This window comes from Athene cunicularia (assembly GCF_003259725.1).
Source record: "Athene cunicularia isolate RWA chromosome Z unlocalized genomic scaffold, athCun1 chrZ_part3, whole genome shotgun sequence".
NCBI classification, from domain to species: Eukaryota; Metazoa; Chordata; class Aves; order Strigiformes; family Strigidae; genus Athene; species Athene cunicularia.
Genome location: NW_020799144.1, coordinates 15454968 through 15466401, shown reverse-complemented (window position 1 = coordinate 15466401; position 11434 = coordinate 15454968). Strand labels below are relative to the sequence as shown.

The 11434-nt window shown below is 45.0% G+C and overlaps 1 protein-coding gene across 1 annotated transcript in view; it reads left to right on the top strand.

The window, feature by feature from the left end:
• The window catches only part of FAM172A (family with sequence similarity 172 member A), a 261320-nt gene extending 249892 nt beyond the window's left edge, over positions 1 to 11428 (top strand). The window contains exon 11 of the mRNA XM_026866666.1: positions 11268 to 11428. Coding sequence (XP_026722467.1) covers positions 11268 to 11410 — 143 coding nt within the window. The 3' untranslated portion in view covers positions 11411 to 11428. The remainder of the gene's footprint in view (positions 1 to 11267) is intronic.
• The last annotated feature ends 6 nt before the right edge of the window (positions 11429 to 11434 follow it).

Below are 11434 nucleotides of genomic sequence, written 5' to 3'. Positions count from 1 at the left end.
TGTGTATAAGAGACAAGGATGGGTTGGGTTAAATTAAATTGGGTTGGATTGGGCTGTCTTGGGCTGGATGGGTTGGGTTGGAGCCAGCCAAAGGCAGTAGTCATAAGGTGAAGCAGATGAGTTAGTGCATACCATTCTTGTACTTACGAAAATACTCTGGACTCATGTTGACTATAATCCTTTGCCTACAACAGGACAGTATAATTCAAGCAGAAATTTCAGGGGGAAAAAAACAAACAAACAAACAAAAACAAACAAACAAAAAAAACACCACCCTTTGAAATGTTCCTTATGCAGAGGATTATAAACATTTTTCCACTGTGGGGGGAGTTAATTTATTCACTAAAGGCTCACAGATTCTTATTGAAATCGTAAAAACTCTGGGCATTTGCTGCAGTGCTTCACGCCCCATGCACATTCCTGTTGCAGTTTGTTCCTTAGACATGGACTCGTTCCTGTCCCTGAAAAGACCTTCTTTACCTCCACAACTGCTTATGTCAGCATCCACGCCGGTCTCCAAGCTCCACTCCTGGCGTGAAAGGGAAGAAAATTATATTCAACTGCTTTACTTTAAAATTGCTTTATTGCAATTGCAAATCTGTGCTTACCCTGCTAGTGATGAAGGACCTTTTTCCATCTCTATTGAATGGGCTGTCTCTACTGTCACGTAACACGGGATTTTAAACCGTTGCTGCCCTTCCTAGCTGCTCTGGGTGCAGGCACTGCCATTTCCACGGCGTTGCCTTGGCTGCTGTGTTTTTTGGGAAGCGCCAAAGCTGGGTCGGTTCGTGCTCACACTGCTGGTACAGCTGTTCCTGGGGTGATTTACATAATTTCATTTGCTTGGTGGGTTTTACAAATCTGTGATATTCTTCTACTGAAGTAAGCTGACATCAGCGTTTTCTGAATTATTTCCAATAATTAATTCCCCATCCGGATGTTTGATGGCACAATTACTATTTAGGAACAAATAATCGTAAAACACCATCATGGAGAGTAGCTATTTTCTAAGCACCCGGTCCTTTCACACGTCCAGTGCTGTCGTCATCAGTGAAGCTACTTGCATAAGTAGAGCTCTCCCAAATTATCAGAGCTTGCCAGTGAGGGGGACACTTCAGGTCTCTGCCCTATAAACACTGAAAAGCTGCGGGATTTTGGAATAAGATCGGATTTAAAAATCAGCCCTTCAGTATTTTGGATTAACTCGCAGGTATTGCTGCGGCACGTCTGAGTTGTGTTCAGATATATCTGATGAACCCTCTGTGCTTCTTAATTCAGCATTGCTGGATGAGCAGAGCTGGGGTCTGTCCTGGGGCTGCCACCAGTCTCAGCTGAGTCTCCCGGTCTGCAAAACCACAGAAATGATGATTTCTCCCTTAGAAAACTCTGCTAGATGTGCTAATGGGGAGAAAGCGATGTAACTGACTGCTGGTGTGATGCTGTAGCGTGTTAAGATCTGTCATGTAAATTAGTATCTTTCAGGTTTATAACCTGTGAAAGCTTTGAAGCTTAAATGCTTGTTTTTCAGCGGTCTCGCCCAAGAAGCCACGTGGATGTATGTTCTCTCGGAAAGTGTCGGGTCTTGAGCAAGTCAAAACTTCCTTTATTTGAAAGATAATTTTCCTTTCTCCTAGTTGAGAAAATGATGGTTTTCAAATGCTAAATACTTTATTTGTGCTCTTGGGTGCAATTTTATAAAGATTTTTTTTTCCTAATTCATGATAGGAAAAAAAATGCATCTACATATAAAAAAAATCAGTTGCCTCACTAATATTTATTTTTCAAGTGCTTCGAAGCTGCTATGATGTACCCTGCAAACACAAATCTACTTTATGTGTTGCCTAAATAAAGCCAATAAGGTCACAGACTATGAAAAGACAGGGCTGGATAGAAAGAAACTCAGGGAGTTACCTAATTTGTCCACATCCCCCAGGGCAACGTCAGCTATACCCATAATATTCCCAAGGGATGGTTGTCAAACAGATTCTTAACTTCCAGTGGTGAGATCCCGTGCCTCACGTAGGTATGTTCTTACCCCAAAAACATCTTTGTAAGACGTGACCTGAGTACCCCACCCTGCACTTGACAGGAAAAGAATTTTTAATATTTGTCTTCCAATACAGGTAAAGGTGTAGTCACAGATATGAATAGATAGATGATAGATAGATAGATAGATAGATAGATAGATAGATAGATAGATAGATAGATAGATAGATAGATAGATAGATAGATAGATAGATAGATAGATAGATAGATAGATAGATAGATAGATAGATAGATAGATAGATAGATAGATAGATAGATAGATAGATAGATAGATAGATAGATAGATAGATAGATAGATAGATAGATAGATAGATAGATAGATAGATAGATAGATAGATAGATAGATAGATAGATAGATAGATAGATAGATAGATAGATAGATAGATAGATAGATAGATAGATAGATAGATAGATAGATAGATAGATAGATAGATAGATAGATAGATAGATAGATAGATAGATAGATAGATAGATAGATAGATAGATAGATAGATAGATAGATAGATAGATAGATAGATAGATAGATAGATAGATAGATAGATAGATAGATAGATAGATAGATAGATAGATAGATAGATAGATAGATAGATAGATAGATAGATAGATAGATAGATAGATAGATAGATAGATAGATAGATAGATAGATAGATAGATAGATAGATAGATAGATAGATAGATAGATAGATAGATAGATAGATAGATAGATAGATAGATAGATAGATAGATAGATAGATAGATAGATAGATAGATAGATAGATAGATAGATAGATGGATAGATAGATAGATAGATAGATGTTATATAGAGATAGAGACTGTGATTAGAGATAAAGATACAGGAAATATACGGAGGTCCAGAGATAGGTACAGATATTATTTCAGCCCTTGCCTACTTCTCCCTGCATGATACACCATTTTAACATGAGTTTTGTAAAATCTGTAGTCATATAGTATGGAGCACATCTGTGCTGGACGCCCTTCTTCAAGGAAATGGCTTGCTCTCCTTGCAAACACTCCCTGCGTTTGCAGTCGGTGCCTGCGAGAGTGTTGTTGGGTAACACGTCGCAGGTCTGATTCAGCCGGCGATGGGTGGGATGCTGTAGCATCCCCCGAGCATCGCATGGCGTTGCGTTGGGAGGATTTTCCTGTGGTGCAGCCTCGAAATCGACGTCCTGTCCTCTCAGGACTGGATCCCCGGGAAGCCTGACGTGAGCTTCTCTAGTGTCCCAGCAGCTTTTCATTGCTGCCTTTTGCTGCGCGGGGCAGCGTCGCAGACGTTTGGCAAGCGGAGAATCCACGCACGAGGCTCTCACGGAGGCAAACGCACACACAAACACACACACAGAGTGCTAATTTGGGGGGCCTGCTGTTTTTTGCTGTGTCTTCCCTTTGCTTGGCAGCCCTCGGGTGATGCCGGGGCGAAGGCTGTGTTCGCACATCTTCATCCTCGCGGTTGCCTGGGAACAGCTGGGATCCTGGTGAGAATTTGAGCTGGTTTAGCCTCAGCTGGCTGGTGGCAGCTCTCCTGCCTTCCACTGTTGATGGGTGGACAAGTCTTTCCCTTTCCCCTTCTCAAAGCAGGGAGAGGCGGCTCTGCAGAGAGGTGCTTGTGCAAACGGTGCCACCCCAGACACCCCCCCAGCTCTCCCACTGTCCTCGGGGTCTGGGTCTGGCCCCAGCATCAAGTCTTTTTCACCCATGTCCACGGCCAACCTCACCCGTGTTCTTTGCACAGATGAGAGCAGATCGAGTTGGGGGGGTTGACCCGTTGACCCATTTGTGGAAAAGACTTTCCATTTGTGGAAAATACTTTCTGTGGAATTTTGGACCCAAGGACACGTTTTGTTTTCAGGACTATTTACCACAGAGCAGCAGTTCAGGCCAGTCTGCAGCCTGAGGTCCTGTGACTTCTCTGTCTCATGAAATGCTGTTTAACCAACCTGTGTTTTTAGCTGTTTGTGAATCCTTCCCTTATTTAATGCAGCAATTTGTGTTACTATGACTATTTGCATTGGTATTAGCAGCAGTTCTGTCTTGGATGCCCCGTTCTTATTGGTACGGCCCTATAGCTGTTTGGTATCTTTTTTATTTTTAAATATATTCTCAAAAGAAGAGGACTTGACTTCTGGTGACCCAAAAAATGACCTGACCTGCGCTTAGGAGGGAACAACCTGACAACTTCCACTTACTTGGCCAGTTAGCGTGCAGAGGAGCAAACAAATGACCCGTGCTCATGGGACTGCCCTTAATATTTAATGAAGAGTGGTGAAAAATGACAGCTGTGTTAGCCTCCTATCTTGTTCCTGCTTTGCAAACCTCACTTGCACTGAGCTTCTGCATGAATCCTTGCATCTGTTGCTTGCGGGGTGGGGGGAATTTATTAAATATTTTGTTCCCTTTATAAACGTCTCGCTTCTTGTCAGTAGTTTGTGTGCTGTGAGCAAGGGTTGGAAAAAAGCTGCTTGCGAGTGTGGGAGTTCAGAGGTGATCTTTGCTCTGGATTGGCGGGATGCTTGTTGCTCTGTTTCCATCATCCCGCTAAAGATAGTAGAGATAATAGATGTCCAACAAAAATAAACACTGGTCTGTGTCACAGGAGATAATAGCCAAGTATAAAATGCCTTGAGTATGTGTAGCCTGTTCTCTAGCGTTGCCACAAAGGTTGCCACAATTTTCCTTGGATGAATATTGCATCTAAAGCAGCTTACCGTGTGTCTAAGCCCCCTTTATAAGCTGTATTTCATTTCTTCAGATTTCTGTTTCTTCCCTCTTGGCTTCTCCGAATAATTCATTTCCCTACACAGTTGCTTTTAAGATTATTAACATGCCCATGACTTCACCAACTATTACTTCTTAGCCAAACTAAACACATCAAGGTTTGGGGTTTGTTGGGGTTTTTTTCATGTCCCCTCAGAAATCACTGCTTCCATTTCATTAATTGCTGTATGGCTTGTCTGTTAATTTCACCAAAGCTTTTAACCTTTCTTTACCACTGGGACATCTAGAAATGCATATGCAGAAGCTCCTAAGGTCATTGGTTCTTAAAGCTCTTGAGCTAATGGACTCCTTCCCAATTTTTCCTGAAGCTCTCATCCTCCTTGTCAGAAGCGTTTAGCGATTTTAAGCCAGGTATATTTTTTTTTATTCTCCTTTTCTCTTGGCTTTAGTGGTGATTCTCTGAGAGCTTCTTCTGTTTGGGGGTTTGAGACCTGGAGGCTTACATCAGCACAGCAAAACAGTCTCCACAGACACAATAATTTCTTCCTGTGCAGATCCGTAGGATCCAGGAATTGTAAATGGAAAAGCCTTATGAATTAAAAATAGTTCTGTCAGTCTTGATAACGTCTGATACGCTCAAAGGTTAAAAAAAGTTAAATTCCTGTTTAGAAATAACTTTGCGATACAGAAGTCATTTAATAGCACCCAGAAAGATGCCTCCAGGAGAGGCAGAAAGTATCATTTTCTCACACGTAAATGCAGATTTGAACAGTGTCATGATATCGGTATGGAGTTACAGAATTACAGAATTACATACCTAAGAGGTAAAGTGTTACGTGAAGACTTCAGTGTGTCTGTGGATGATGTAAGAAATAAATATCCATTGATTCGTAACTTTCAGGCAGAAAAATCCTTTCGGAAAGTTATACTTGCACCTACATTCCCAGGTCAGACGGGGTTGGCGTGCTTGTTCGTTTCTTTGTAAAGGAAGGATGGTGTCGCTTCTCAGAGCTACGGAAAAAAAGGATAAAACGTGTTTAGTAAGTTTTAAAGCGCTTCCGTTCGTGCAAATGCTCCCCCCGTCGAAAGTCTGCATTTCACCCTTTGAAGCCCTGAAATCGAGTTTTGATGAGGCTTAGGGCCTTTTATATGGGTGTAGCTGAAATCACAAACCTTAAACCAACTGCTGCGGCCTTTGGGGGCAAGATTGCAAAGCTAATGCCCAAAGCTGGCATTAAAGGGTCTTTGCAGCATGGCAGGGTCTCGGCACAAACCACGACCACGGCAACAGTGCTGGCTCCTGACGAAACCTATTGTAAAATCGACGGCTGGTGAAGACTAACGACGCTCTCTGTCCCAGCGGGGACTAAACCCCGAAGCCTGGAGCACCCTTAATTCATTTTCAAGCCCACACTGTTTTAAGAGACGAGCCGCCACTCAGCGAAGCAGACTCGAGGTCAGGCCCCATGGAAAACAATCCGCGGAGAAACTTTCCAACCCTGTGTAAACTTTTCCCCACAGAAATATCCCAGCGCGGAGGCGGGCACGATGGTCTCTCTCTCTCTCTCTCTCAGCTCCCGTGCAGCATGGGAAACCTTTGTCCCACACATCTTGTAAACGCGGCGGGGGGCCACCATTGTGCCGCGCATCTTCTGAGCACCGCGGGAGGAGGCTTTTGTCCGGCGCAGTGGGCAGGCGCCGTAGGAGGGCACCTTTGTCCCGCACCGCTGGTAATCACTCTGCAAGAGCGAGTGACGGCGGGTGGCAGAGCTCCTTCCCTCCACGGGCGCTGCGGGGTCAGGCGGAGGAGTTCGTCGACCTCACTGGGCAAAGAGCCGCTTTTCCTGAGCGGGAAGCAGAAAGGGGAGGTGGCGAAAACGCGTTGGCACACGCGTGTGCGAGTGGCCACCAGGATCATCGTGTGGCCGCCCCTGTCTCCCAATCCCAGTTTCAATTTTTGCTTTTCCCCTTCTCTATTTTTCCTACCCGTTTAGGCTGCCCTTTTTATGTTATTATTTCCCTGTCCCTTTTTGCGTTTGCATCGTCTCCTATTCAATATACCATCTGCTAATTAATCTAATTAACTAATAAGCGCTCTCATTATTCTTTCAGATCACTAATAACCATGTTTAAAAGACTTGAGCCCTAATACCAATCCCTCTGGGACTCCATAGGTATATTTTCAACCCTTACCATTACTCATTATTTGCCTTCTCAAATGCTGTCGCCGCTTCCCAAGAAGCGCACCAGCACCTGCGACAGTCGGACAGACCACACGTTGTCTCACAGATGCATAGTTACACCTTTATTCAGCTGAAACTTAGCAAACCTGATGAACCATGATGCTGTTCCAGACACACAATAGTAATTTCATCGAGCAAGAGTCCCACACCGCGACCCGATGAGGGGCAGCGATGAGTTGAGTTGAGCTGAGATGCTTAGTCTGGACCCAGCCTGCGGAGCTGTCACGTGCACTGTGGGTGCTGGTGGATGTGCCACTCGTGGTTAGAGCCTGGGAGATGTATTACCATAAATCTCAAGTGTTTTGGGGTCTCAGCTCTAACCTCTAGAGGTAGGCATGCCTGCACCCCGCTAGAGTGGTGAAGGTCATAATCCGTTGTATTTCCAGTGATTCCCCAGGCTCCCACCACCAGGCTGCCAGGTTGGCCTATGAGGAAAGACACGGCAATGGGTAAATCTTTCACCTGCTGATTTTTGTGCTTCAAGAAAGTGCTCAAGTTTGGTTTTAACTTTTTCTTGTCAAATCTGAGGCTGTTCTGTTCCAAGGTTCCTGTTGCCTTACAGGCACTTGCGATTTTTTTTCATGTTGATCTCTTACTTCACTGATATCCAAAGGTAAATTTTATCTGTGGTAGTTTCAGCAAATCCTCCTTTCCTCAGATTAGCATTGTTTTTCTTCCCACCCCCACCCCAGTCCTCTGGTGCCTACCTGTTTGTGCATGAATTCTCAGAAATAATTGCCAGCAGTTCAGCAAGTTCATTAACTGATTCCCTGAAGACCCTCAGATGCGTGTCGTCCAGACCTGATCATTTGTATATTAAATTTTTGCGAATATTCCCTTACCTGGTTTGGATTTGGGTTGGTTTTTGGTTTATTTTTGCATCAACAACCGTATTGGCAACTCTTCATTATTTCTAGTTGTCAATATCTCTTTGTGGCGGTGGGTAAATTGATTCTGAAACTTGCTCGCCGTTTTGCAGCCGTTGCTCATTTCACCTCAGGTGTTACTGGATCCGCCTTCTCTTCGGAGCTCCTTAAAACATACGTCCAGTTCTCCCTACCGCTTTGTGTGCTAGCAACTGGGAGGTCCCTCCACTTTTATGGCATTTCTCTCATTTCTCTTTGTGGGACTGGGAGCTGGGGGCTTGATTTTATTTTTTTTTTTCCCCTGGAACTGTGGCCTTATTAGGATATTCTAGCTGTCTCCCACACTTAACAGTTTTTATATGTCTTTTCGTTGCGGTATGCTCTTAAGATTTCTCAAAGAATTAATGTCTGACATCACTATATGTTGTGCGACAAGCCATCACTTAATACAGTATATTGAATCGTGCAGTTTATTATCATGGCTGTTGAAATTAGTGAGCACCAAGGGTATGTATACCTTAGAGGACCTCGGCTTTAGTACAACTGCTTTTTATTATCTGACTCTCACAAACGGTTCTTTCTATCAAAAAATAGATGGCTGCTCATGCATTTAATTTAGATTTGTCTACTACTAAATACACAGTTGAGATTGCAGTCGTCAATGATATTTTTCCTCTGGCGAAAACCTTATGGCCAAATCTGTCATCACCCGTAGGACATAACTCCTCTCGCTTCTGTCTGATTTTCCAAGCCTCTAGTATATAAATCGTAAATGCACAGTCTGTGCAGTGTTAAATTTTTAGGGCTCTCCCTTTAGTAGTAGTTGAATGTGAATACGTAAGGACAAAATTTGACCTTTAAATGACTATAAAGGGCCAAGGCAGATACTTGGCAAGCTTTTCTTATTGCAATATTAATCAAGCAAAGAATCATCATAATCCTGGAAACTAAATAGCCATTGTAGTGATTTTATCACCAGGGAAATTGTTCATCTGTCAGTAAGATTGTTACTAGGAAAGGGAAAATAGGGAGTGTTAAAATTGCTTTAGACCGCTGAATCACTGAGTCCCTCTAGACTCAAAGCTTGAATTGTTTTTTGAGAGGGGTGGGTTGAGAGGGGTTGCTACAGGAAAGCTGTAGGTTAATCAGTTTCAGCAACACCAGTGAATGTAAGCCTGATCTCTCTTGAGGACGTGAGGAGAGTGCATGGGAGAAGGCAGGACAGAGAAAGGGACGGGGAGGCTTCAGAAACTTATTGTTTTGTCATTTTTTGTTTCTGGATGGCCCTTTCACAGAGGAGGAAGGTTGTTGAAAAAAAAAAAAAAAAAAAAAAAGAAAGAAAGGGGGGAAGAAACAGCATAATGTTCACTGTTTGTATTTTCATCCAGTTTAATCCAGTGGTTGTTAATGATGAATGCGATGGAGACAGGAGATGGGAGGAGGCAGGCAGGAGTAGCAGAGACATGTCTGTGTGGGAAGCGTCCTCGTAGGGCCCAGAAAAGTCACATGGGGAAACGTTTTGCCTCTTGGGGCTCGATGTGGTGTTACTGTGTGCTGTGTGAGGAGACCTCCCAGTGCAGGATTGTCCATGGGGTGTGCTAGGACAGCCTGTCCCTCCATAAAACTCACTTTGGTAGATGACGTCTTTGCCAATGTTGTTGCGTGATGGCAGCGGGCAACCATAGAGTACCCAACCGTGCCGTAACCTGAGGGAAGGGTCTGTTAGGCTGCGGGTTGTGCTGGAAGGAGAGCTTTATCCTTCTGCCATGGTGGGAAACCTCTGCCTACAGGATGACCCTGAGGTGGGAAACAAGTGTTGGCGAGGAAGACTATGGTGGGGGCTCTCGTAGGGGTTGGTGTAGGTGGTCTGCCTTGAAAGATCTGCCTCCCAGCGAAGAGGGTCTGTGCGAGGATGGGTGAGTTTGGAGATGGGAAGCGTTTGTCTAAAAGGCACCTCTGGGAAGTTTGTGTAAGATGTCTTGAATCGTCTCCATACAACGAATGCGCAGCCGGGGCACGGGGAATCTGTGTTGCGCGCGTGACGTGGATCCTCTTTGTACAAAAACGTCTCTTTGTGTGGGAAGTGGTGTCTTTCTGTGGAGGGCTTTTTTGGAGGAGCTTGTCTGATGGCTGCCTGCAAAAGAGAGGGGGAGGGTGACGTGACGGGTAGCACCTCCATCAAAGACTTTCTGGAGGGGACGGAGTGTGCAGAGCCGCCAAGGACACACCACGGATGGAGAGACAGGGGTGAGGGTCCCAGCGGGGGTGTGAAGGTGGGTGTGCGTGTCAAAGCATCCCTCCAGGGCGGCCACTCCATATCCCTGGGGACTGTCAGCTAACCCATGACCCCCCAGGGACCATCGGCCGCCCCGCGCGGCATCCCTCTCCGCCGGACACGCCATGGCCACCGTGTCCTTCATTGTTGTCACCCCCAGATTGTGATACTGTCACAAAACTGTTGCTAGGCAACAAATGTGGTTACCGGGTCTCAGCGAATAGCTGAAGGGGAAAGTGAAGTGTTGCACCATTGTAGAGTAACCATAGCAATGACCTACTATTACAGACTAAAGAATTATCATTAACAATGTTAAAGTATCAAGCGGAGGCCCAGGATCCAGAGACTTCCAGGCAGCATCTCCGCATAATTGGGTTATCCAGGAAGAGCTCCCAACTCTTTCACAGCGCTTGGCTCCCGATCTCCATGGTCTTGGTTTTGTTTTGGGGGTTGTCGGGGTTTTTTTTTTTGTTTCAATAAAGCAAACAGGCTGTGCGTTGAAGAAGACACTTGTAAAACAATAGAAGCACCCACCAAAAGGAAAAGATAAGAGGTGAATCCGTATGCAGAGGGAAGAGATAAGCAAGAAGGGTCCAACTTACTGCCTCAATATCATGTACGTGTTTGTTGGGGAAGGGTGGATGAAGGACGCCTTGGTGATACATCGGTTGTTGTCCAGGTCAGGTGTTCTCTTTCGTTTAAAAATGCGTATGCCGGGCTAAAACCAGTGTAAAAAAAAAAAAAAAAAAAAAAAAAAAAAAAGAAAAAAAAGTATGCCAGCCCTGAAAAGTAGACACTTGCTTCCCCAAGGTAGGCCAGACAGGTGAGTGCTTTAACAGCGCTTTACTTAGCAGGGTGCTCTGGGGTCTCGCTTTGCCTGGCCCGAGATGCGTTCAGGGTCTCTGATCTGCATGGCCACGCATGTGCACATCTGTCTGTCCATCTGTCTGTCCGTGTGCGTGGTTGTCCCTGCCCACCTACACCCAAACTGGGCAGCGGGGCAGCCCTGACCCCCCCTCCCCAGGCTCCCCCTGGACCAGCAGCCAGCGGTGGGGTGACTTTGTCGGGGTTTTGCGTGAAAACGACCCCCCCAAGTCAAACCATTGCCTTTGTATTTTGCAGGTACAGAGCGCCACGAACTAACTTCCTGGAAGAGTTTCCCATCTATTTTCAAGTTCTTCAGCGAGGCGGTAGAGGCAAAGAACAGCTCAGTGAAACCAACCCCAACGCGGCGCTCCAACAGGATAAAATACGAAGAATTGTAAAAAGAGGCGGGGGGAAGGGAAAAG